Source organism: Erythrolamprus reginae, chromosome 6 (assembly GCF_031021105.1).
Source record: "Erythrolamprus reginae isolate rEryReg1 chromosome 6, rEryReg1.hap1, whole genome shotgun sequence".
NCBI classification, from domain to species: Eukaryota; Metazoa; Chordata; class Lepidosauria; order Squamata; family Dipsadidae; genus Erythrolamprus; species Erythrolamprus reginae.
Genome location: NC_091955.1, coordinates 40,975,613 through 41,002,741, shown reverse-complemented (window position 1 = coordinate 41,002,741; position 27,129 = coordinate 40,975,613). Strand labels below are relative to the sequence as shown.

Below are 27,129 nucleotides of genomic sequence, written 5' to 3'. Positions count from 1 at the left end.
TCCAGAGGACCAGAAAATTTTTAAAGAGCAAATTGAATAGTGGCAACACTATCAAGGTTATAAATACGTGGGCCATACCTGTCATTAGATACACACCTGGCATAGTGAACTGCACTCAAGTAGAGCTGGACAACCTGGACAGGAAAACCAGAAAATTAATGACGATCCATCATGCACTACACCCCCGCAGTGACGTTGTCAGGCTGTATTTACCAAGGAAAATAGGCGGTAGAGGACTTTTGCAAGTGAAGCAGACAGTAGAAGAAGAGAAGCATGCATTAGCTGACTATGTGAAGGGGAGCAAAGAGTCAGTGTTGATGGAGGTCAACAATAGGAAGCTTCTCAAGGTGAAGCAAACTAAGGACCAGTACAGAAAAAATGTAACTCAATGTCGTATGGACAGTTGGCGGAACAAAGCTTTGCATGGACAGTTTTTGGAGAAGATTGAAGGCAAAGTGGATAAAGAAAAGACCTGGTCATGGCTTACAAGTGGAACACTCAAAAAAAAGACAGAAGGACTAATACTGGAGGCAGAAGAACAGGCCATTAGAACAAATGCTGTCAAACCCAGAATTGAAAAATCAACAGACGATCCAAAGTACACTCTGTAAAGAAACAGATGAAACAATTGATCACATACTCAGCTGCTGCAAAAAGATCACACAGACTGACTACAAGCATAGACATGATGCTGTGCTACAGATGATCCACTGGAACCTGTGCCGGAACTACCATTTACCAGTGGCAAAGAACTGGTGGGATCATAAGCCCGAAAAAGTGGTTGAAAATGAGCAAGCAAAACTACTGTGGGACTTCCGACTTCCGACTGACCGAATTCTGAAGCATAACACACCAGACATTGTGATCGTGGAGAAAAAGAAAGTATGGATCATCGACATCGCAATCCCGGGAGACAGCAGAATTGAGGAGAAGCAGCTAGAGAAATTAGTGAAATACGAAGATCTAAAAATTGAGCTGCAACGACTCTGGCATAAGCCAGTGAAAGTGGTCCCAGTGGTACTTGGCACGCTGGGTGCAGTACCAAAGGATCTCAGCGGACATTTGAAAACCATCGGATCTCCATCTGTCAATTGCAAAAGGCCACTTTATTGGGATTGGCAAACATAATTCGCCGCTACATCATGCAGCCCTAGGTGCTTGGGAAGCGCCCGACTGGTGATGAAATACGAAATCCAGCATAGTGATCTCATTTGCTGTGTTGTACTGACATAATAATAATAATAATAATAATAATAATAATAATAATAATAATAATAATAATAATAATAAACGGGTAGAGTTAACAACCCCCTGCATTTGTTAAATGTGGGCAGGTCGCCAAGTGTCTGAATTTTGGTTACATGGCTGTTGGGATCCTGAGGAGCCATACTTTTGGGGATCAATCAAAAGTTCCTTTGTTCAGCACCTCTTGAACTACAGTTACTGAACAAATTGTAATAAATCAGGACTACCCATATAAAATAATTATAAATCACAACTGTAACCATCTCTCCTATTTTGATATGTTATTTAATTAATTAATTAATTAATTAATTAGACTTCTATGCCACCCAATCCCAAAGATCTCAGGGCGGCTTACAGCTGTATAAAAATTACAGTTAACAACAATAATAAAAAGAAGTCAAGGAAAAAAAACTAATTTCTAAAAATCATCATTAAAACTAAGACAATTTAATAGCATACATACTAATCATTCAAACCAATTTGAACACGTGGATAAGCTAGTGGTTGTTTTAGGGGCCCCAGGCCTGCCGGCATAGCCAGGTCTTCGTGGCCTTACAGAAAGCCAGCAGGGTGGGGACCATATGGACCTTGGGGGGGGGTTGGTTCCATAAAGTCGGGATAGCAACAGAGAAGGCCCTCCCCCACGGCCCTGCCAGCCTACATTGTTTAGCTGACGGGGAGGAGGCCGACTCTCTGTGCTCTAATTGGTCTCTGGGAGGTGTGCCCTCCTCTATGAGTTGGATCTTGGATTTATTTATTTATTTATTTATTTATTACTTAGATTTGTATGCCGCCCCTCTCCGAAGACTCATGGGTCAGGTCCATGATTGTCATGGAAGCCATGAACTCCTGCACCACCTCTGTAATGATTTATATGATCACCTATGGAAGCCATTTTATCACAACACTGAACAAATATTTAATCAAATGTGACACCTTTATGTGACAAAATACAGAAGTAATTTAGTTATTTATTTGTCTGTTTGTTTGTTTATTTATTTTATTTTATTCGACCTCTTTGCCGCCTAATCCTGAAGGACTCAGGGCAGCTTACAACAATATAAAAATACAATTTACAATAAAAAGAAGTCAAATATAAATATTAAAATGATAACTTCAGTTAAAAAACCCATGACTCAAATAATCCAATCAAAACATGCATACCATTCAATACAATTTGGCAATGAAAGATGTAAAATTCATGGCCCCCAGGCCTGCCAGCAAAACGAGGTCTTTCATTCATTCATTCATTCATTCATTCATTCATTCATTCATTCATTCATTCATTCATTCATTCATTCATTGTTAGAGTTGAAAGGGACCATGAAGGCCATCGAGTTCAACCCCCTGCCCAAGCAGGAACCCTATAGTACACCAGTCAAGTGGCAGTTCAATCTTCTCTTAAAAATGTCCAGAGTCTTTGTAACCTTTCAGAAGGCCAGCAGGGTGGGAGCAGTACAGGCATCGGGGGGGGGGGGGGGGAGTTGGTTCCATAGAGCCGGGGCGGCAACAGAAAAAGCCCTCTCCCTTGGCCCCACCAACCTGCATTGACAGGATCTGGAGAAGGCCAACCCTGTGAGATCTTATTGGTCTCTGAGAGGTATAGAGTAGGAGACGGTCCTGTAAATAGTCTGGCCCTAAGCCATGTAGGGCTTTATAGGTAATAACCAACACCTTGAATTGTAATCGGAGACTAAGTGGTAGCCAGTGCAGCTTGCAGAGCATAGATGTTATATGGGTGTACAAAGGTATACCCATAACAGCTCACACGTTTCAAATCTCAAATTTAATTGGATTTGTATGCTGCCCACTCCGAGGACTTGGGGCGGCTCACAACATGTATAAAAAGACAATAGTAGGACAATTCAATTAATATCCAGTTAAAAAAATCCTTAAAATTTAGATTTTTTTTTAAAAAAACACCTTCCATTAACATTCAGTCAACAAGCATATTAAAAACATTCGTTGGTCGGGGGGGGGGGAGATTTAGTAACCCCAGGCCTGGGGGCAAAGATGAGTTTTTAGACTCTTACAGAAGGCAAGGAGGGTGGGGGCAGTGCGAATCTCTGGAGGGAGCTGATTCTAGAGGGCCAGCCCCCCCCAAAGAGAAGGCTCTTCCTCTAGGTCCCGCCAGCCGACATTGTTTGGTTGACGGGACCCTAAGAAGATCAACTCTGTGGGACCTCACCGGTCGCTGGGATTTGTGCGGCAGGTGTTCTGGATTCTGGTTAGAACTTTAGTTAAATTGGAAATAACGCTTACTGAATGATCAAAAACTCAATCTTTATTTCTCCTCTCCTCCGTATTCAAAATGCATTACAGGCAGCCAAATTCCTCCCTCTCTTATCTTAATGATTATAGCACACCAAAGCATTCCTCTAGGCCTCCTCCCTTATCTTAAGATTTATGTCTATGCAGCGTAGTTCAAAGCACTAAGAACAGCTGTTAAATAGCACAGAATAACTAACTTACTTCGTAGCTATACCGGCACACATCCATGATGGCTTTACAACATTGAAAACTCCACCCTTCTTCCCCGCTGGCACCCGGACGTGACGAATAAATCACTTCAGTAATTAACCCGTTCCTCCCCTTAATATCTCTTACCTAACACTTGTTCCCTGCGCCTTTGGACCCTTCTGAAATGCGGATTTAACCTTCAATTATCTGTCTCTTCTTCACTGGAGTCTGGACTCATAGCAACATCCTGTGGCTGGCCTCCCACCTGTTCTGACACCTGTAACCCAGGACCTGCGACTAATTCATAAACACTATCTGTATCAGAGTCATCAAACTCTTCGCCATCCTCCAACTGACCAGGGGTATATGCAAAAGCAGGAGGCGGTCTCGGAGATAGTATGGTCCTATGTACAGCTGCATTCTGGACTATCTGCAGTCTTTGAACACTCTTCAAAGGTAGCCCTATGTAGAGTGCATTGCAATAGTCAAGATGGGAGGTGATAAGGGCCTGAGTGACTGTGTGTAAAGCCTCCTGGTCCAAATAGGGCCACAACTGGTATACCAGGCGAACCTGGGCAAAGGTCCCCATGGCCATAGCCGAGAGATGGTGATCAAGACTCAGCTGTGGATCCAGGAGGACACCAAAGTTGCAGACCTTGTCTGAGGGGGTCAAAGTTTCTCCTCCCCAGAATGATGGACGGAGAGATGGAATAGTTTTTAGGAGGAAATGCCCATAGCCACTCGTTCTTGTCTGAGTTGAGCTTGAGCCTGTTGGCTCCGATCCAAACCCTTACAGCTTCCAGGCACTGGCATATCACATCCACTGCTTCACTGAATTGGCATGGGGTAGTGATGTATAACTGGGTATCATCAGCGTACTGATGATACCCCGCCCCATGCCATCAGATGGTCTCACCCAGTAGCTTCATATAAATGTTAAATAGTAGGGGGAAGAGGACAGACCCCTGCAGCACCCCACAAAGTAGGGGCTGAGGGGTGGACCTCTGTCCCCCTAACACCGACTGCGAATGACCGGTGAGATAGGGGGAGAACCATCGTAAAACAGTGCCTCCCACTCCCAACCCCTCCAGCTGTTGCAGAAAGTTACTATGTTCAATGGTATCGAAGGCTGCTGAAGGATCAAGAAGCACCAGGATAGAGGAATGCCCCCCTGTCCTGGGCCCGCCAGTGATCATCCATTAGCATGACCAAAGCGCTGTAACAATAAGATTTCTAAAAAGTTAACGTCAGTTTGCATATTCTTAAATTTGGGGTAAATTTTTCCTTAAAAATAATCTGAAAAAATATACAAAAAATGGATTTCTTTGGAGTCCTAAATGTAAATTTTATAAAATATTTAAATCAAAAGCAATAAAGAACATCAGTAGAATCCAAGGAAAGTTTCTAATTCTGATTCTACATTAGGCTAGAAATAATTATTAAAAAAATAAAGAAACACAGTTCTAAATTCTGTGATACTCAATTAAAATACTGAAAGGTGCAATCTATATTAAATGCATAGAATCACATTATTGTGGAATTAGAGGGCATGTCCTCAAATTACTATATCATCTTTGTCACTCTTCTGTATCTATTCTAATCTGTCGATATTTCCCTGGAAATGCACAGTATTCTACATGTGGTGTCATACTTGTTAAATTTATCAACATGAACAAATGTAAGAAAACAGTATTTCAATCAGCTACAATGTCCTATCATTTTCATTGGTGCAATGACTGTAAGAACATAACCAAGAGTTCATAAAGAAAACACATAATGGTGATGATAATATGTCTATATCACTTAAACCTCAAACTCTAGACCGGTGATGGCAAACCTTTTTTTTCTCGGGTGCCGAAAGAGCATGCACGCAGGCTATCGCGCATGCGTAAGTGCCCAAACCCATAATTCAATACCTGAATTCAATGCCTGAATTATTATTATTATTACTATTACTATTACTATTACTATTACTATTATTATTATTATTATTATTAATTAGATTTGTATGATGTCCTTCTCCGAAGACTCAATTCCCACACCCATAATTGTGAGCATTGGGAATTCAATGCCAACACCTATAACTCAATGACTCCAGGGGTCAGTGGAAGTCAGCTTCCACTGACCCCCAGGGGCCCTATGAGGGCCAGAAACGGCCTGTTTCCCAATTTCTGATGGACCCAGTAGGCTTGTGTTTCACCCTCCCCGGGCTCTAAAGGCTTTCCTGGAGCCAAGGGAGGGGGAAATGCCCTCCCCCATCCCCCAGGAGGCTATCTAGAAGCCAAAAACGCCCTCCCAAAGCCTCTGCATGAGCCAAAAATCAGCTGACCGGCATGCAAATGCATGCTGGAGCTGAGCTAGGGCAATGGCTCACGTGCCAGCAGATATGGTTCCACGTGCCACCCTTGGCACCTGTGTCATAGATTTGCCATCACTGCTCTAGACTATCTAGAGATATCTAGACTCTCATTTTTCTATTAAGAGTATAAGTATCTCTGATACCGATATACTTCGATAATCACTATTAGAGTATCATATTTTCATTTCCCTCTGTTCCTGCTTTAAGCTATCAATATCATTCTGGAAATACAGTGGTCCAGGTATAGTCTCACACTTTATAAATTTATCAACATAAACAAATATAAGAAGCAATATTTCAGTTGACAACACTGTCACATCATTTTCGGTGCTGAAGTGACTACTAGCTCTTTTTTATAGTACAATTGCTCCTTCCTCCTGGTTTGTTCCTAGATGCTCTACATTCCACAGTATTTTCTTTGGCCTGAATTGGGTTACATTTAATGTAGGTATATAAGTCTCCCATATGGAAAACCAAACTACTTTCTATTCAGACTGGTAGATAGAATCAATCAGAATAGAGCTGAAAGGGACCCTAAACCATTTCACATAAATGGTTGTCCAGTCTCTTGAAAACCTCCAGTGATGGAGCAGCCACAACTTCTGGTGGCAAGCCTTTCCACTAGTCTATTGTTTTATCTTGTTCCTCCCATTCTGACAACAATCACCTGCATAATATAATCCTTGACTTAAAAACAGTTTGCTTAATGACCATTTAAAGTTACGCCAGCACTGAATAAAGTGACTTTATGACCATTTTCCACACTTAAAACCAATGTTCCCTCTAATTTTTTTCCGGTGTGGGCGGAAAAGAATAGTGTCTGAACGGCAGTCCCCTTGGGATTGGGTGGCATAGAATGAATGAATGAATGAATGAATAATAAATAAATAAATAAATAAGAAAAAATCCCTTCTTTTTTATTAAAAGAAATTAATAATTAAAAAACAAAACAAAATCCATTACTATTAAAACTAAAACAACCAGCAAAACCAAAAACATAACTATTAATAAAAACAGGCGAGGGCTGGGTTTTTCCCCCTCTGTTATTATTTAAGTGCTTTTACCATATGCTTTAAATCAAGAGTCACTTCTTTCTCTGTTGCTCTCTCTTTGCTGTCATCCTCAATCATTTTCTCATTTCTCTTTTTTCTCCCTTTTTCTATCATTTCTCTCTCTCTCTTCCTTCCACTCTCTCTCTTGCTTTCTCTGTCTCTCTCTTTCTTGTTTTCTCTCACTCTCTCTCTTCCTTCCTCTCTTCTCTCTTTCTCTCTCCCCCCTCTTGCTCTCTCTCTCTTTTTCTCACTCTTTCTCTTGTTTTCTTTCTCTCTCTCACTCTTTCTCTCATTTTCTTTCTCTCTCTCTCTTTCCCTCTCTTGTTCTCTCTCTCTTGCTATCTCTCTTTCTCTCCCCCCTTTCTCTCTGTCTCACTTTCTCTCTATCTTGCTCTGTCTGTTGCTCTCACTCTCTCTTGTTCTCTCCCCGTCCTTCTCACAGCGGAGGCCGGCGAAGGTGATTTTCAATGTCGGGCGTGCACGCTCCCCATTCCCCTGCCAGCCCATCTGGAACATTCAAAATAAGAAAAACCTTCACTGGCTCTAAGTTCTCATGCTCGAGGAGGGGGTTGGACTACAGGATCGCCAATGTATTTTTCTATATTCTGGTTGCTTCTCTGCTTCCTCACTGCGGAGGAAATCAAGCAGCCTTTCTTGCTCCCAGCCTCTCCTCCGACACATCCTCAACTCACCCAGCAGCTGCTGCTGCAACTCTCAGAAGAGAGAAACGGTTCTCTCCCCTTTCTAGGGATGCAGTACTTGATGGTTTTAACCCCTTAAAGGTTAAAAAAAGGTTGAAAAATAAGGTTTTTCTTATTTTGAATGTTCCAGGCGGGCTGGCAAGGGGATGGGGAGCACGCGCGCCTGACATTGAAAATCACCTTCACCTGCCTCCGCTGCGAGAAGAACGCCTGCCCCGCCTCTCCTGCAATCCCCCCGGGACAAAAGCGTTCTCGGCGAAGGGACTGCGAGAGGGGCGGGCGTTCCCAAAGCGCTTGGAGCGGCTAGCGGCCAGATGGGGAGGATGAGACGCCGCAGCGGCCAGCGCCGCTGCGGGAGGAGCCGCACCCCAAGGCGGGAAGCGGAGGAGAGAGGCGGATCGGGCGGGGGGGCAGCGGTGTGATGCCAGGGGTGCGAAGGGGCCAGAGGCGCTGGGGGCAGCAGCGGCTCCTTGCGTGCCCTTGGAAAAGGGTGCATGGGGGAGTGTTTTGGGGTGCACGCACGCGCGCAGCTTAGAATGAACAGTGCTTATGATCCTTGCAGCATGTCTCAAATTTGCTATTAAAATGTTCACTGTATATCCAATGGCAATCAAGTTCAACATTTCCATTTGTTAATTAACTCTAATGTTCATTGTGACCAAGAGATCCTTTTCTTGGATTATCATTTTCCAGAAACTTCAAACAAAATTGCCACATTATTTTGGGGGGGGGGGGCACATTCTTATCAGTATCTGGAGCATGTTGAAAATATTAAGCAAGTAGTATTAGGAATTAAAGTTAGCAGATGCCTTTTTTATTGATGAAATCTATTATTCTACAAGGCAATATGCATGTGCAGGAATACATAACTACAGTGATCCCTCGATTATCGCGAGGGTTCCGTTCCAAGACCCCTCGCGATAATCGATTTTTCGCGATATAGTGGTGCGGAAGTAAAAACACCATCTGCGCATGCGCGCCCTGTTTTCCATGGCCGCACATGCGCACATGGTGTTTTTACTTCCACACCTGGGAAGACCCAGGGAAAGTTCCTTCCGCCGCCCAGCAGCTGATCTGCTCGGCAGCGCTGCAGCAGCGAGGAGCCGAAGATCGGGGTTTTCCCTTTGCGTGGGCGGCGGGGAAGACCCAGGGAAGGTTCCTTCGGCCGCCCAGCAGCTGATCTGCTCGGCAGCGCCGCAGCAGCGAGGAGCCGAAGATCGGGGTTTCCCCGCCGCCCACGCAAAGGGGAAACCCTGATCTTCGGCTCCTCGCTGCTGCGGCGCTGCCGAGCAGATCAGCTGCTGGGCGGCCGAAGGAACCTTCCCTGGGTCTTCCCCGCCGCCCACGCAAAGGGGAAACCCCGATCTTCGGCTCCTCGCTGCTGCCCGCCCGCCGCTCACCCCGCCCGCCCGCCGCTCGAGAGCAAGAGGGGGAGAGATAGAGAAAGAGAGAGAAGGAAAGAAAGAGATGAGAGAGGGAGGAAGAGAGTGTGAGAGAGGAAGAAGCAAGATAGAGAAAGAGAGAGAGAAAGAAAGATGAGAAAGGAAGAGAGTGACGTCATCGGGTGGGAAAATATTTTTAATTAATATTTTTTGAAAAATCGCGATATAGCGTTTCGCGAAGATCGAGATCACGAAAATCGAGGGATCACTGTACTCTAAAATAGAATTTTGCCTGCTTAACACTCTTTCATTGGAAAAAGAGAGGATTTTCTTATTTCCAGGTATGTGTAGGAGAGGATTTTTCCTTAGGAGAAAATTTTTTACTTGGCAACCTTATGCAGTGTTTCTCAATCCTGAGAACTTTTAAGATATGTGGACTTCAACTGGAATTCTGAGTTGAAGTCCACACCTTACAGTTGCTAAAACTGACCCAATGGCTGAATTTTTTAGAGTATATAGAATGATCAATTCCCTTTGCCATGTAGAGTTGGTGTCAAAACATGAATTTGTCACCATGTCAAACTTCTAATAAACTATTTGGATTGTTGCATCTCATTCTTTTCTTTCATAAGCCAAGAAACAGAGTTTTATTAGACTTTATAATAAATGCCTAAGATTATTAATATGGCCTGATGCCAATCCGGTGATAATGGATTTCTTCTTTAACGTAGCCAGCCCACTTCATTCTCTACTGTGGCCTCCTCTGCAACCATGAAACAACTTATCTGTTAAAGTTATCTAGAACTACAATTTGCACAATGTGCTGATTTTTATAAGAGGCCCATAATTTATAAGAGGCCCATAACTGATCCATAGCCAATTTTTTTGAAAATTTCCATTTCATATACAGTAATACCTCGTCTTACAAACTTAATTGGTTCCTGGAGGAGGTTCATAAGGCGAAAAGTTTGTAAGACGAAACAATGTTTCCCATAGGAAACAATGTAAAATCAATTAATGCGTGCAAAACCCCCCCCACACACAAAATGGCGCTCTGCTGGGCGCCGCCGCCCGACTGTCACCTTTTGAAACAGCCGGGCACTTCTCAGCGTTCTCCCAAACCCGAACGCCAAACCCGAACTTTTGCTGAACTTCTGGGTTTGGCGTTCATGAGAACGCCGAGAAGCCCCCCGGCTCTTTCAAAAGGCAACAGCTGGGTGGCGGGGCTTCTCGGCGGCCACCTGAACCTGAACTTTTGCTGAACTTCCGGGTTCAGTGTTCAGGCAGCGGGTTCATAAGGCGGAAAAAGTTTGTAAGAAGAGGCAAAAAATTACTGAACCCCGGGTTCGTATCTTGGAAAGTTCATATGACAAGGGGTTCATATCACGAGGTACCACTGTATAGGATGTTAAGCTTCTTCAATCCTATACAGTGGTACCTCGACATACGAGTTTAATTCGTTCCAGACCCGAGCTCGTAAGTAGATCAATTCGTATCTCAAACGAATTTTCCCCATATGAATTAATGTAAATAATTCTAATTGGTTCCAGCCATCAAAAAAGTCCCAAAGTTAGCCTAAATTATGAAAAAAGACATGTTTTTAATTAATAAATGTACATGCAACACATATAAATAAACAATAAAGTAAATAGTGAAAAGAGAAATGTACAAAATACAATAAGAAAATGTATAAAACACGGTACAGTAACCTTACCTTGGCGACAGATGAGTGCGGCTGTGTACTGTAGGCTATGTAAACAACACTTTCTTAAACTATCATAAACGTAAACAAAACAACAATTCCATAGTTAAATGGTATAAAACTTTGTTTTGCGTGCTAACACGTGCCAATGGCCGAAATAACCGGAAGCAAGGGGATTCTGGGTCAGAGAGGTGATGCGCCAACTAGCGGTAGCATCCTGAAGCTCGGCTCATATCCCGAATTTGAGCTCAGGTGTCGAACAGAAATTTCGCTCGTGTCGCGCTCGTAACTTGGAATACTCACATGTGGAGCAGCTCTTATCTAGAGGTACCACTGTACTCATAATTCAGACTGATGATGAACCAGAGAGAAAAAAAGCCACTTTAAAGCAATACACTGCTTTGTAAACTACCAGCAAAAAGAAAATAAGCTTGACCTTTTACCTATGATTAAATTTATTTATTTCTCCACTCAGACGTAAACATTTCAGGCCAGCTACAGCTACTTACATATACTACAAAACATTTTGCTCTCCTCCTCCCATTTCATAGTTCTCCATTTATACCTCCCCTGACCAAAGCTTTACAAAATCTTTACAAACGTAATCTGCCTGGATAGCCATACAAGCAGGCTGTGCAAAAGGGGAGAGGGTATGTTGAAATAAGGAATGAAAACAATTGTAGAAATAACAAAAGACATAAGACAGTTACTCAAATATGAGCATTAGTGGGTGACTGATGCAACTGAAATACCTCCGTTGCCCAGGATCAAGAAGGAGGAGAAAAAGAAAGGCTAGAAAGGGAAAAAGCATTTAGCATTTAGATTTATACAGTGGTACCTCTACCTAAGAACGTCTATACTTTTCTAGATAACAACCAGGTGTTCAATTTTTTTTGCCTCTTCTTAAGAACCATTTTCTACTTAAGAACCCGAGCCCAGAAAAATTTCCCAGGAAATTTGAGAGTGGCACGAAGGCCTGGCCAGTTGCCTGCCATTCCCCCTTTAATCCCAGCCATCTCGGGCTATTCTAGGCTGCCAGAGGAGCCTTTCGGTGGCGCTAAAGGAGGCTTTGGCAGTCCAAAATGAATCAAGCATTTTCGTTTCTCTGGACACTTGGAGAGGGAATAAATCATTTCGCTGTGGTGACTCCCAGAGTGTCTGGGCACGGAAAGGCAAAAGGGGGCGCTTCGCTCCGGCCAGATCAACTCAGCTTCAGCCAAACCGAGGAGTCACCACAGTGAAGGAAAGGCGCCGGCTACAAAGTGAGTGAGCGAGAGGAGAGCCCTTCAGCCTGGGAAGGAAGAGGAAGCAGGTAGCAGCAGCCACTACCACCTTTCGGTCAAGGGAGCAGGAGGTTCCCCCCTCTCACAAGCCTGGATTTCTCTCTCTGGCTCAGTGTATGGGAGGCAGCCATGCGCTGGGTGTATGGGAGGTGTGTGCTCCTCCTCGCCGCCTCAGTCCCTCTTTTTTTTTTAAAGCCTTAAAGTTTTGGATTTTTTGGATTCCCCACACCTCACCTTCTTCCTTCGGCAGCGACTGTCCTCCTCCTCCTCCTCTTCTTCCTCCTCCTCCTCCCACCCAAATTCCAAGCTTTTATTTCTTTCCTCTTTTTTTGAATAATTTTTACTGATTTTTTAAAATGTAAGACAAACAAAACAAACAACATTTAACATATATAGGAGCTACCATTGCTCCTCTTATTATAGAAGTCTTCTTAATACAAAAATGAAAAAACTAATTCTATTTAGATCAATACAGAAAAGTTAACTTATCAATAAAATATCTATTTGTATTCAATACTAATATAATCTTTGTTTTTCATTTTTTGAATTCCACCATTTATACAGTTATCTCCAAGTTTTATAAAATTCAGATTCCACTTGGTTATTTAACCTTGTCGTCACCATATCCAATTCTGCACATTCCATAATCTTCCTAAAAATCTCTTCATCTTTTGGAGTTTCCTTCTTTCCATTTTTGTGCTAATGCTATTCTTGCAGCTACTAATATATGAATTATTAAATAATATACTTTTTTAAATATTGAATATCAGTGATGCCTAGTAAAAAAATTCTGGAGACTTCCTAATTTCCTTATTTGTAATTTCTTTCAACCATTTTTCTACCTTGTTCCAATATATCTTAGATTTTGGGCATGTCCACCAAGCATGGAAGTATGTGCCAATTTCCTTTTTATATTTCCAACACATATAGGAGAGGCACTAGGAAACATCTTTGAAATCCTGTTTAGTGGAAGATGCCATCTATAGAACATTTTGATTTGATTCTTTTTGAAAGAAATTGATCTAGTTATCTTCCAGTTATATAGCCAAACCTTTTCCCATGTATCTAAATTTATTTCTTTCCCAAAATTTTTACACCAACTGATCATATTATCTTTCAATATCCAACCTATCGTTCTGTAATTTATTAAATATTTATATAACTTCCCGATCAATTTTCCTTGATTTTCAGTTAGTAATTTCCCAAGTACATTATTATCCTTCTTGAATATAAATATTCTCGTGGTTTTTTGATATCTAGAGTTAATCTGGGCATACTGCCACCAGTCTATTTCTACCCGATTCTTGTAATTCTTGTTTTGTTTTCAATTTTAATTAATTATCAAGTAAATCTCTATATTTCCATATTTTACCTTCTTTTAACAAATTTGGATGAGAAATTGCTTCAATCGGTGAAATCCAATCCGGCATTACTAAAAAAATGATTTTTTTTATCTCTTTCCAAACGTCTATTAATGTCTTTCTAATTATATTCCGATTAAAATATGAATGAGTTTTGGACTTTTCATACCATACAAAGGCATGCCAGCCTAACATTAAACCATGGCCTTCTAAATTTCATAACCTTCTGTTTTTCAAGGTTAACCATTCTTTTATCCATGATGGTGCCGCGGCTTGGTAATATAACTTCCAATTTGGGAGGGCAAGTCATTTTCTGAAAAGTTATTGGTAAAATTGCTTTTTTCCTCTTTTCCTTCTTCCTCCCTGTTTGAGATTACATTAAAGTCACCTACTATTATCATGTTTTCTATTGATAACTCAATTATCTTATCGTGTAATTCCTTATAAAATAGCTTTTGATTGTCATTCAGTGTGTATATTGATATAATAACGAGAGGTTTTGGTTCCATATCTAGTTGTATAATTAAAATTCTACCTTCGAGGTCACTATAAATTTGTTTTGTCTCTATTGTTTCATCAATGTACATTACTACACCTCTTTTTTTTGATCTGCTAAACTTGTTTATTTTCCCGAGTTTGGGCTTATTAAGTAATTTTCTATTTGATTTTTTCATATGAACTTCTTGTAGAATATTTATTTGTGCTCTTTGTTTCTTGAGCTTAGTCAATATTTGATTTCTTTTCCTGGGATTATTCAATCCATTAACATTTACTGAAAATATTTTTAAATCTTGTGACATCTCTATTTATGGTATTTTTTTGGTTTCTTTGGGTTCTCTCAATCTATTACCTAACACCAGTTCTTGTTGAATTTGGGGTTGTTTCTTTCTGACATCCTGTATTTTCTCCCTCTCATTACAGGTCACCCCCTTTTCTTCTTCTTTGTCTTTTATCTCTTTGTGTAGTTGTTCTGTTCTATTCAATCCACTTTGTGCAAAGAAGGCTCTTGCTTCTTCTACATTCTCTATCTTTATTCTCCGTCCTTGCCAAGTTAGGCAAGTTAATAGGAATATAATTAGAAAGGTCTTCTAGTACCAGCCATCAGAAAACTATATTTTCTTTTATTAGTACACTTGTAAGGAAATAGTATTCTCTTCTGCTCTCTCTTACTCTTTTAGGAACTTGTTTCAATATTATGATGTCTTTCCCTTTGTGTTTCCAAGTTTGATTTCTTGCCTGTTTCAAGATGTCATCTCTAATTATTCTCCTGGAGAATATGATGTGGACCTCTCTTGCTAAGTTATGCCACCGAACATAGCCAGTCTGAACTCTATAAATTTCATCTATCTCTCTTATAAGATCTTGTGGGTCCATCTGTAAAATTTCTTCTATTATCTCTGCCATTTTTGCTGTTAAATCTTCATCTTTCTCCTCATTTATATTTTGAAATCTCAGGCCATGTGAGGCGGATCGTAATTCCAAATTGGTTATTGCTTTGTCAAAGCCTCTGTTAATTATGTAACTATGTTCTTCATATTCTTCCATTTTTTGTCCTACTTCCTCGATTTTATCCTCCATTGTTTTCATTCTTTTTTCATTCTCATGTAAAATTTGTTGTATAACTTTCATATTTCCATCCATCTCCTTCATACTTCCTTTTACTTCTCCTATTTCAGTTTTAACCTCCTCCATTTCTGTTTTGATATTACTTATTTCAGTTTTCAGATAGCCCATTTCATTTTTCATTTCTTCCAGATATTTTTTCACTTCTTCTCTGTTTGTATCCATTGCGATTTGGGTTTTCTGCATAAAATCTTGTATGATGGACAAAGTATCTTGGATAGTCTGGAAATTAGGCTCTATCAAAGTTTTCTCCTTTTCTTTTTCTTTTTCCTTGGCCAACATTGTTGTTATTGATCTTTGTTGTAGTGGAGATGATACTGGAGATAACTTTGGAGTGGAAGTTGGAATGGAAGTCTGTTTTTTAGTTGCTGTTGTTGTGATGGTGGTCGTACTTTGTGACCAAGAAGAGCCTCTCATGTCTCCAGAAATTGTCAACCAAAAGTCCAAATTTTATACAATATCTTAACTTTTTTCTATTTTAATTAATTGTAATAATTAATGAGAAGGTTATAATCAGGCTAAATAATGATGTTATACATAAGACAAAATACTATAAAAGGCAAAGCACTCAAAAGGAAAGCAGAAAAAGTTTAAACTGTCGCAGTAATTTTTATAATACACTCTAAATTAATTAATTATTTTCTCAGCTATAAATCAAATATCGGATATCAAATAATAATAATAATAATAATAATAATAATAATAATAATAATAATAATAATTTATTGAATTTGTATGCCACCCCTCTCCGCAGACTCGGGGCGGCTAACAACAATAATAAACACAACATGTACAATCCAATAATAAAAAACAACTAAAAACCCCTATTATAAAACCAAACATACACACAAACATACCATGCATAACTTTAATGGCCTAGGGGGAAGAGCTATCTCAACTCCCCCATGCCTGGTGGTATAAATGAGTCTTAAGTAGTTTATGAAAGACAGGGAGGGTGGGGGCAGTTCTAATCTCCGGGGGGAGTTGGTTCCAGAGGGCCGGGGCCGCCACAGAGAAGGCTCTTCCCCTGGGGCCCGCCAAACGACATTGTTTAGTCGACGGGACCCGGAGAAGGCCAACTCTGTGGGACCTTATCGGTCAATGGGATTCGTGCGGTAGCAGGCGGTTCCGGAGAGCTTTAAAGGTGATGACCAACACTTTGAATTGTGACCGGAAACTGATCGGCAGCCAATGCAAGCCACGGAGTATTGAAGAAACGTGGGCGAATCTTGGAAGCCCAATGATGGCTCTCGCGGCTGCGTTCTGCACGATCTGAAGTTTCCGAACACTTTTCAGAGGTAGCCCCATGTAGAGAGCGTTGCAGTAATCGAACCTCGAGCTGATGAGGGCATGAGTGACTGTGAGCAATGACTCCCTGTCCAAATAGGGCCGCAACTGGTGCACCAGGCAAACCTGGGCAAACGCCCTCCTCGCCACAGCCAAAAGATGATGTTCCAATGTCAGCTGTGGATCGAGGAGGACGCCCAAGTTGCGGACCCTCTCTGAGGGGGTCAGTAGTTCCCCCCCCAGGGTAATGGACGGACAGATGGAATTGTCCTTGGGAGGCAATACCCACAGCCACTCCGTCTTGTCTGGGTTGAGTTTGAGTTTGTTGACACCCATCCAGGCCCCAACAGCCTCCAGGCACTGGCACATCACTTCCACTGCTTCATTGACTAGACATGGGATGGAGATGTATAACTGGGTATCATCGGCGTATTGATGATACCTCACCCCATGCCCTTGGATGATCTCACCCAGTGGTTTCATGTAGATATTGAATAGCAGCGGGGAAAGGACCGACCCCTGAGGCACCCCACAAGGGAGGGACCTAGAGGTCGACCTCTGACCCCCCACTAACACCGACTGCGACCGACCGGAGAGGTAGGAGGAGAACCACTGAAGAACAGTGCCTCCCACTCCCAAACCTTCCAGCCGGCGCAGAAGGATACCATGGTCGATGGTATCGAAAGCCGCTGAGAGGTCGAGAAGCACCAGGACAGAGGACAAGCCCCTGTCCCGGGCCCGCCAGAGATCATCCATCAACGCGACCAAAGCAGTTTCCCTGCTGTAGCCGGGCCTGAATCCAGACTGCTGAGGACCTAGATAATCGGCTTCTTCCAAGGACCGCTGGAGGTGGAGCACCACCACCTTCTCAACAACCTTCCCCATAAAGGGAAGGTTGGAGACTGGACGGTAGTTATTAAACACGGCTGGGTCCAGGGAAGGCTTCTTGAGGAGGGGGCGCACAGGTGCCTCCTTATAAAGGGCCGGAAAGGACCCCCTCCCCAAGGAGGCGTTGACAATCTCCTGGACCCAGTTCCGTGTCACCTCTCGACTGGCCGAAACCAACGAAGAGGGACATGGATCCAGCAGACAGTTGGCGGAACTCACAGCTCCAATGGCCTTGTCCACTTCATCATATCAAATGTTCATTCAATATAGTAAGTAAAATTATGAAAAATTAAAATTGAATAGAATATAATTCAATTAATCTAATTTCCCCCCCAAAAAATGCATATAATTAAAAAAAGGAGAGAAATAAAAGATAAAAGGAAAAAAATGGGAAAGAGAGAAAGTAAAATAAAGAAGTTTGGGGGTATACCAGATCGAAAGGGAAGAAATTAATTATCTAACACCTCATTCTCTACCTTGAGTATCTGTAATAAAAATAAAACAAGAAAACCCTAGAATAAGATGGAAACAAAAAGAAAGAAAATATAATGTAAAGATATAAGTGAAAATATGTATATTGTGTAAAAGTGTAAATGTTAAAAATATAAGTATAAAAAAGAAAACAAAACTCCCCTAAGATAGAATGTAATCGAATAAGGGAAAACTATACTGTAAAAATGTAAATATTAATGTGCATGTGATGTAAAAGTGGAGATGTAAAAAATATAAGTATAAAAATCTAAAAGAAAAAATAAAAATCAATAAGCACTCAAGTGATTTATTTCAAAGTTTAATCCTGGAAGTCCTTAAATCCTTAAGTTCTTGTGTCCATGTTCTGCACTTATGTTCTTGTGTTCTCAGGTTCACGGTTATTTTTAATCCTTAAAAGCGAAACAAATCAAAAATACATGTCCTGAGAAAAAAAAACCTAAAATCAGTCCACAATCCTCTATCACTATCAACAAAAATTAGAAGAGGAAAAGAGAAGGAAAAAAGAAAAAATAAGTAATAAAAATAGAAAAGCCTGAAAAGTCTAATCCGTTTAGTCCGTTAAACCAGAGGTCCCCAACCTTTTTAGCACCAGGGACCGGCTTTAAGTTAGACGAGTTTTCTACGGCCCGGTGGGGGGGGGCTTTGGTCATATGGGGGTGGGGTTATGGAGGGGTGGAGCTTAGTGACGCAGCCCTCCACACTTCTCCACAGGGCAGGGAGAATGAGGAGGCTCCTTTGGCGGCTGGGGGCTGCCTGGCTTTGTGATTTTGACTGGGGGGGGAACTTAGGAAGGTCCTACTTCTCCCCCCCCAGCCAAAAACTCAAAGCCTATCTGCTCCAGAAACTTGGCGATCGCGCCCCACCGCCGCCGCCTCCTCCGTTTCCCCCAACGGCAAGCAATCTAAACGCGGGAAGGGCATTCCGGCGCTTCCCTTCAGCCTCAGAAGCCCCCTCGACGCTGGAGGGATGGTTATGAGGGGAGCGAGCGAGGAGAAGAAGACGTCCCACTCATCGCTCCTGAGGGAACGGGCGAGGGCGTCGGAGACCCAAAGCCCATCCTGTGTGGAGGGAGACGGAGCCAAGCGGGGCCACCCGGAGACCTTTTCCCGTCTTCTTCTCCTCGCTCGCTCCCCTCACAGCCAGCAGCCCCGCTCGCGGGGGGATGCCCGTTCGTAGCTACCAGCCCGCCAAGCGTCGAGGGGGCTTCCGAGGCTGAAGGGAAGAGCCGGAATGCCCTTCCCGGGTTTAGATTGCTTGCTGTTGGGGAAAACGGAGGAGGCGGCGGTTCTTTTCTCCTCGCTCCAGAAAGTAGGCGATCGCGCCCCGCCGCCGCCGCCGCCTCCTCCGTTTCCCCCAACAGCAAGCAATCTAAACCCGGGAAGGGCATTCCGGCTCTTCCCTTCAGCCTCGGAAGCCCCCTCGACGCTTGGCGGGCTGGTAGCTACGAACGGGCATCCCCCCGCGAGCGGGGCTGCTGGCTATGAGGGGAGCGAGCGAGGAGAAGAAGACGGGAAAAGGTCTCCGGGTGGCCCCGCTTGGCTCCGTCTTCCTCCACATGGGCTTTGGGTCTCCGACGCCGCGGACCGGCTGGAAAACCCCAACGGCCCGGTCCCGGTCCGCGGACCGGCGGTTGGGGACCTCTGCGTTAAACCTTCCGCTGCCGCTGTTAGAAAAATAGTCCCTCTATGAGATCTTCCGAGTTACCAAAATCCGTTTTATAATATAAAATCAGATTGGGTTATGTTAGTGTATCTAGTTAAAAAAAAAAATTAAATTTAAAAAATTGATCGGTGTTACCCACAATCAAAAATATTTTCTTGATATATTTAATTTAAAATTCCATTTCTTTAAAAACGCTCTATTCTTCTATAGCCGGAAATAGTCAGACATAATCAAATAGGATCTTTCCAATCAATTAAGCTCCCCTTTTATTAAATTTCATCCCCTATTTCAAATCGAGTTCGTATTCTTCCAGGGATGTAAAGTATTAAGGGTATACTTTTCCTTAAAGTTCAGTTATTTGTTGAAAATAGTTAATAAGTAAAAATATATTGAATATAGATCCGGTTGTAGCTTGGGGTTAAGTGCAAGGATATTACTTAAAGAAAAAAAAACTTTTCTTGTTCGCCTTTTCTTTTCTAGTTCTTTTATTTCCTTATTAATTTTGAAAACCAAAAGAATATACCTTATTCTGTGTTCACTTCTTTTCTGACGATCGTTATTCCGTTGACTTCTGTTTAATTGTAGATGCTCCCTCCTCCGTGAGCAAGCCGCTATGGCTGCGTCCCAGCCGGAGCATGATTCTTCATTGTTTGGGGCTTCGGGGTTGTTCTCTCCCTCCAGGGCAGTGGCGTTCTGGCCCTTGGGATCAGACGACCCCCTGTTCCAGATCGAACCCTCCGAGTTCTCTCAAATCGCAAATCAAGAAAAAAGAGGCGACGGGGACAGAGCTCTATCCCTGTCGACCCAGCGGGGCTCGTTCCTCACCTGGAAGTTCTCTTTTATTTCTTTCCTAATGGGTTTGCATGTATTATTTGCTTTTACATTGATTCCTATGGGAAAAATTGCTTCTACTTAAGAACCTGGTCATGGAATGAATTAGGTTCTTAAGTAGAGATACCACTGTATATCGCTTCACAGTGCTTTACAGTCTTCTCTAAGTGGTTTACAGAGAGTAAGCATAATCTGGGTCCTCATTTTACCAACCTTGGAAAGATGGAAGGCTGAGTCAACCTTGAGCCTACTGAGATTCGATCTGCCATACTATTGGCAGCCGATGATCAGCAGAAATAGCTTGCAATACTGCACTCTAACCACTGTGCCACCAAGGCGCTCTACCAACTTAGCTGAAAAGATAAAGAATGCCTTCCTTTTTATTATAGTGAGTCACAAGAACGGAGCAGCAGAGATGTTTGAAAACTTGTGAGCTCCATTTGATAAAGAAATGAAACTAGAAGTGGAGGCACAATATCTTTTAGCCACCCACAACCAGAAAACAGACAGATGGACACATCTACGGAGATGGTCTTCAGGGAAATATATAGTATATATTATTAAAATAAAGACGCATCCTTGAGCCCTGAAAAAGGTGACAGTACTATGGAAAGACTCAGTGTGGTTGCTTCCTGATTCTCCGGTGTAAAAGAGAGAGGAGAGGAAAAACACAATCAGATTTGCACAATCCCATTAATCTAGCTTCTTAATAAAACTTAAGTCTAATCATTTTGTGCAGTCTGCTTTCTGATTTCGACAACTTTGAAAACCTAATGGAATGTAGGGGGGAGGGGTAAGGAAAGAGTTGATATATTCATGTCAACACCAAGCCTTTCTATTGCAACTATGAAGAAAATAACCAAATTTTGATTGGCCTAAAAATGTAGGAAAAATATATATACACTCTGGAAAACAGACGTTTACATAGTTTTTATTTTACATTTTGCAAATCTTTGTTCATATGACTACATTTTTATTTGCAGTAACACAACTAATCTAGTTGAGCTATGTCTGTAATTTTCTACTGTAAGCAAGTTCCTCAACATAAGGCCAGATACATGGAGAGCCATATTTATTGCTTATTATTCAGTCCTAATGCCATAAGACAGGTCTAAAGACAGCCAGTAATCATAATGCAACAGATATAACTAGTAACATAAATAGTGGTGACACACTTGAAAATACAATAATATTTCAAAAGTTAATCCAAATTTCTTAGAATTTATAATCACACCAAATTTCCATCCTGAAGAATACTCATTTTTCACAGTTTTAAGCCAAATAATGTCATCAAAACATACTATCTTTTTGAATTAAAAAATGTTGCTTCGAAAATAGAGAAGGTTTAGGATAAAGGAGCATAACTCCATTAAGAGTAAGGCTTTATTTTCTTTGAATCACTTACTTTGGAGCTGAAGGACCTCTAGGCCATGTTCCATCTTCATTTTTTTGTTCTATCACTAATACCTATATGCAACAAAAGGGACAAACATGAACTTCATTCAGTTTAGAATAATGGATATTTACAGATAGTCCTTAATTTATGATAATTGGGCCCAAACGTTATGTTGCTAAGAGAAACATTTAAGTAAGTTTTTCTCCATTTTATGAGCTTTCTGGTCACAGTTTAAGTGAAGCATTGCAGTTAAGTTAGTATCATGGTTATTAAATGAATCTGGCTTTCCAATTCACTTTGCTTGTCAGAAGGTCGCAAATGGTGATCAAGTGATCAGTAGTGTTGGGCGGACAGAACTTGCATAGTTGGGGTTCGTACTGAACTTTGCGGTGTTCGGCATGCCGAACCCGAACTTTAAAAAAGTCCGTGTTCAGGTTCGACGTTCGCTCGAACACCGCGGTGGGCAGGACGGGGAGGCAGGGAGGGCACCGACTCAGCCAAGCTGGCTGAGGAACTCTGGGAGTTGAAGTCCATAAAGTCTAAAAGTGAGGTTGGCTGGCTGAGGAACTCTGGGAGTTGAAGTCCACCCCAGCGCACTTTGGAAAGGGGAGGGGGACGGCGCGGAAGCTGGGACAGTGGGGCAGGGATTCCCTTCTGCCTGCCGCGGTGCAAAGTTGGAGGAGGATCTCGGGGAGGAAGGATGACAATGGGAGAGGAAGGGAAAGAGGGGTTTTTTGGGTATGAACAAGTGTGTTTGTTTGTGTGTGTGTGTGTTTTCGCTTTGGGAAAGCCAGGACGCCGCGGAGGATTAAGGCCCATGTGGGAAACCTGGCTGGTTAACAATTTTTCACGAGCTTTTTTGCTGGACTGATGTGGGATGCTAGCAATCCGCTTGTTTAGGAAATCCTTGGAAGCAAAGTTAAACCACCTCTCGGCCTTTAGCCACTTTGTGTGTTCCCCTAATAATACACAGTATCTTCCGGGTGACCTTGGATTCCTAATTAACCAAGATTCCTAACCGGCGGTAGACATGTAATTAGGAATGGTGACATCGACTTGATGGCACATCATCATCAATTATTGTCAATACTCGCTATATGGGGTATACAGACCCGAATCTACAACGAAATACAAATATACAGGACTGTGCTGTTAGCTATACAAATCAAATCAAATAAAAAATAAATAAATAAATAAATAAATATAAGGGATAGTATGGCTGATGAGACAGAGAAGCAGAAGTTGCCTAATGGAATTGGGTTCACCACTTTTGCCCACGATTTATTGATGCCCCACCCCATTTCTCAGTAAGCTTTTCTTGTACAGTACAGGTAAGATTTTTAAGTGGGCTTTCTTTAGAGTAAAAAGGTGGCAACAAGTATTCAAAGCCTTAAATGCCTCACAGTTTTCTTGACGTGCCTTTGGGAGGGACTGAAACTTTCTTTGGATCAGAGCGCGCTTTGATGTCTTTGCTGAGACTGATAAAGTGACTGAGGGATTAGAGTCTTCGCCCAGGGAAGCTCTCGGGTAAAACCTCAGCGGACAGCCCTGTGCAGTATTAAAAGATCCGCCAGAGTAAAAACTATCAGCGTTCAGGGCACAGCAGGCAGTTGCTAGCGAAGAATCGGCTTCTCTAAGCCTTCCATATACGGCTGCCTTGGCAACACCCGCCCTGCCCCCATGTCACGTGGAGCTGAATGGAAACATCCTTTCCTCCTCCACCATTGGCCGACAGATATCGACGTAAGCTGCTATTGGGCAGCGTAAAGGGGAGAGACCTCATTTAGGAATGTAATATGGCTTATGTGGTATTTTTCTCTCTGGGGGAAGGAGGGAGGGGAAAAGAGGCAGTGTTTTTAAACTTGACGAGCTGAGGCCATGTGTGCCAAGCAAAAGAGACAACTGCAGCCCACTCGGACAGATAGAGCTGCCCCAGAGGGAAGCCCGGCCTTATGTGCATAACCCAGAGCCAGCCAGTCACGTGAAGCCTGTAGCCCGCCTCCCGCGGCCTTACCCCCGCCCTTCTTCAAATGTGCGGTATTTCCTAGCTCCCCTCCCTGCTTTTTTCGCCTCCCCTTCAATGAACACGCGCGGGTTTGTTCCTTAAAGCAACACTGCCCCGTTTCAAAGCTTTCCCAGCGTGACAATGGGAGAGGAAGGGAAAGAGGGGGAAGAGCGATCTTATACAAACACACCAGGACTCCGCTTTTGTTCCTTGGCAGGGAAAGAAGAAAGACTATTTTTGGTTCCCCTTGCTCGGCTGCCTTAATCCTCAACGTCGTCCTGGCTCTCCCAAAGCAAACACACACACACACCTAAAACAAACCCACTTGCTCATACCCCAAACCCCCCTCTTTCCCTTCCTCTCCCATTGTCATCCTTCCTCCCCGGGATCCTCCTCCAATTTTGCGCCGCGGCAGGCAGGAGGGAATCCCCACCCCACTCTCCCAGCCTCCATGCCGCCCCCTCCCCTTTCCAAAGAGTGCCGTGGTGAGCTAAGGCTGCCCTGGGCAATGGGCGCAACAGGGGTGGAGAGCTGCGCTACCTCTGAGCCCAAAATTTCCCCACCTCGGGAATGGCGCTGCAAGCAAAAGGAGGCGGGGAATCCCATTTGCTCACCACCCAGATTGAGATTCCGGAGGCAGGGCTTTGATGTCACGGAGACTCCTTCCTGGCCTGTGGCTTTTCGGCCCCGGCCAGGAAGGCGTCTCCGTGATGTCAAAGCCCCGCCCCTAGAATCCCATCGTAGGATTCCCCACCTCCCTTTGCTTGTAGTGCCATTACCGAGATGGGGAAATTTTGGGCTCGAAGGCGGCGCGGCTCTCCGCCCCTGTTGCACCCATTGTCCAGGGCAGCCCGCGGCCGCTTGTCTCCTTTTATTTATTTATTTATTTATTTATTACGGAAAAGGTGCGGCTGTGGCGTCCGAGCCTTTTCCGTAAGAAATAAAAAGAGACAGGCAGGCACGGGCTGCTTTGGCGGAAGACAGGAGGGCGGGGCCACAAGTGTTGGGGTTTGGGTTCGGCAAACTTACCCGAACTCCGCCAAGTTCTGGGGGCGGGGCTTTGCCAAGTTCATCTGAACCCACCAAACCCGAACTTCGTTGGGTTCGCCCAACACTAGTGATCAATTAGGACATTGCAACTGTCATAAATATTGCCAAGCATCTGAATTTTGATCATGTGGCCATGGTGATGCTGCAATGGTCGTAAGTGTGAAAATGTCATCATTTTTTCAATGCTGTTATAACTTTGAATATTTGCTAAATGAAGTGTTTGCCAAATGAAGTGTTGTAAGCTGAGGACTATCTATACTCACCTGTATGCTGAAGAATGTACAAATGATAGATTTTTCAATTATGCAAATATTATGAATGAATAACATTTTACCTTATCCATTAAATTCAGATCAAAAATTTTATTTAAATCATTCTAGAATGTTGGTAAAGTATCATTTTTTGGTAGTACAGGTAGACCTCACTTACAAATTTAATTACTGTTCAAAGTTACAATGGTGATGAAAAAGATACTTTGCAGCTGAAGCCCAAAAGTACGACCTTTGCAGCATCTCTCTCTGTCACATGTACATCAATAAGAGTCAGTCATTATACATTGTTCTGTGCCTGAGCTAGAGAATAAGAAATGGGAGATTCCAAATGGTAGCATACTATTATCAGTCAACATAATCAAAGTGTATAATATTCATATTTTCAAATGTAGTGCCAGAAATATATATCATACCTGTCCCTGGTATAAGCCAGCATCCTGTATAGTACTGTCTGGTTTATTCAAAGGTTCAAAGGTATTACTCATATATTTGTTCCACAATCTTGTTTCTTTTTCATCTGGAATACTGAAGGTTTTCCTTATCTCTTTTTCAATTGTATCTACATGTACAGAAAAACATTAAATTAAATTTATTTTAATAAATTTATTAAATTTAAAGTACTTTGATTCTAGGGGAATATAATAATGGAGCCGGCTGCATCGTCCAAGGCTGCTCCACCCGGACAGCTTCTGCTATGCAGCGTCTGGCTGCTTCACCTCGAAGAGAGAAGAAAAAGCTCAGCGGAAACTTTGTCCGCTCGCCGCCTTGCTTGTCCTGAGGAGCCTGTCTTAGGCTTGAATACCAGAATGGCTCGGTGGAGGTATGTGTGGGGGTAGAGCTCGGGGGTGGGGGAATGCTAAGCAGCAGAATCGGCAATAATAACTTCTCTATCTCTCTCCTCCTTTGCCCGGACCCCGGCCAGGGATTGCGGCCGCTTGCTTTTTGGCTGGGCACGATGGGGAAAAGGGGGTCTGGCCGGTCCATTTTATTTTATTTTATTTTATTTTTAGCTACAGTGATACCTTGTCTGATGAACTTAATTGATTCCGGGACGAAGTTTGTAAGGTGAAAAGTTTGTAAGACGAAACAATGTTTCCCATAGGAATCAATGGAAAAGCGATTAATGCGTGCAAGCACAAAACTCACCCCTTTTGCCAGCCAAAGCGCTCGTTTTTGCGCTGCTGGAATTCCCATCTCCAGACTTCCGTGTTTTTGGCATGCTGCAGGGGAATCCCAGCAGTGCAAATATGGGTGCTTCGCTGGCAACAGAAGTCCGGAGGTGGGGTTTCCCAGCGAGGGGAGCCTCAGCGAAATTGCAGCATCGCAAAAACACAAAAGTCCTCGAAACTCCATCTCCGGAGTTCCATGTTTTTGTGATGCTGCAATTTCGCTGAGGCTCCCCTCGCTGGGAAATCCCACCTCCGGACTTCTGTTGCCAGTGAAGCGCCCATTTTTGCACTGCTGGGATTCCCCTGCAGCATGCCAAAAACACGGAAGTCTGGAGGTGGTGTTTCCCATGGAGGTGAGCCTCAGGGGAATCCCAGCAGCGCAAAAACGGGTGCTTCGCTGGCAACAGAAGTCCGGAGGTGGGGCACCCCAGTGGCGGCGGCTTGGGTTTGTAAGGTGAAAATAGTTTAGAGGAAGAGACCAAAAAATCTTAAACCCCGGGTTTGTATCTCGACAAGTTTGTATGACAAGGGGTTTGTAAGACGAGGTATCACTGTCTGTCTGTCTGTCTGTCTGTCTGTCTGTCTGTCTGTCTGTCTGTCTGTCATCTATCTATCTATCTATCTATCTATCTATCTATCTATCTATCTATCATATCTATCTATCTATCATATCTATCTATCTATCTATCTATCTATCTATCTAATCTACTGATGCTTCAATTAATGTAATTTTATTGGTTTCCATTTTTATAAGTTACCAAATACACTGCGTTTTCCACCCTTGACTTATACTCGAGTCAATAAATTTTCCCCTTTTTGCAGCAAAAGTAGGTGCCTCAGCTTATAATCGGGTTGACTTATACTTGAGTATATATGGTAAATAAATAATAAAGCGGAGCATTATTATTG

At 42.9% G+C, this 27,129-nt stretch overlaps 1 protein-coding gene across 16 annotated transcripts in view; it reads right to left on the bottom strand.

Annotated features, from left to right (window-relative positions):
- USP15 (ubiquitin specific peptidase 15) overlaps positions 1 to 27,129 on the bottom strand; it is a 230,599-nt gene that overhangs the window by 168,702 nt on the left and 34,768 nt on the right. For 15 of the 16 annotated variants that reach the window (XR_011559478.1, XR_011559475.1, XR_011559476.1 and 12 more), the window contains 2 exons: positions 25,465 to 25,610; positions 21,734 to 21,795 (listed from right to left, as the gene is read on the bottom strand). Coding sequence is in view for 12 of the 16 variants with exons in the window: in XM_070755598.1 (XP_070611699.1) it covers positions 21,734 to 21,795; positions 25,465 to 25,610 (208 nt within the window). In the remaining 4 variants the exon portion in view is untranslated. Of the gene's footprint in view, positions 1 to 21,733; positions 21,796 to 25,278; positions 25,352 to 25,464; positions 25,611 to 27,129 lie in introns of those variants that run through there. The other variant, XM_070755615.1, reaches the window with a different exon arrangement.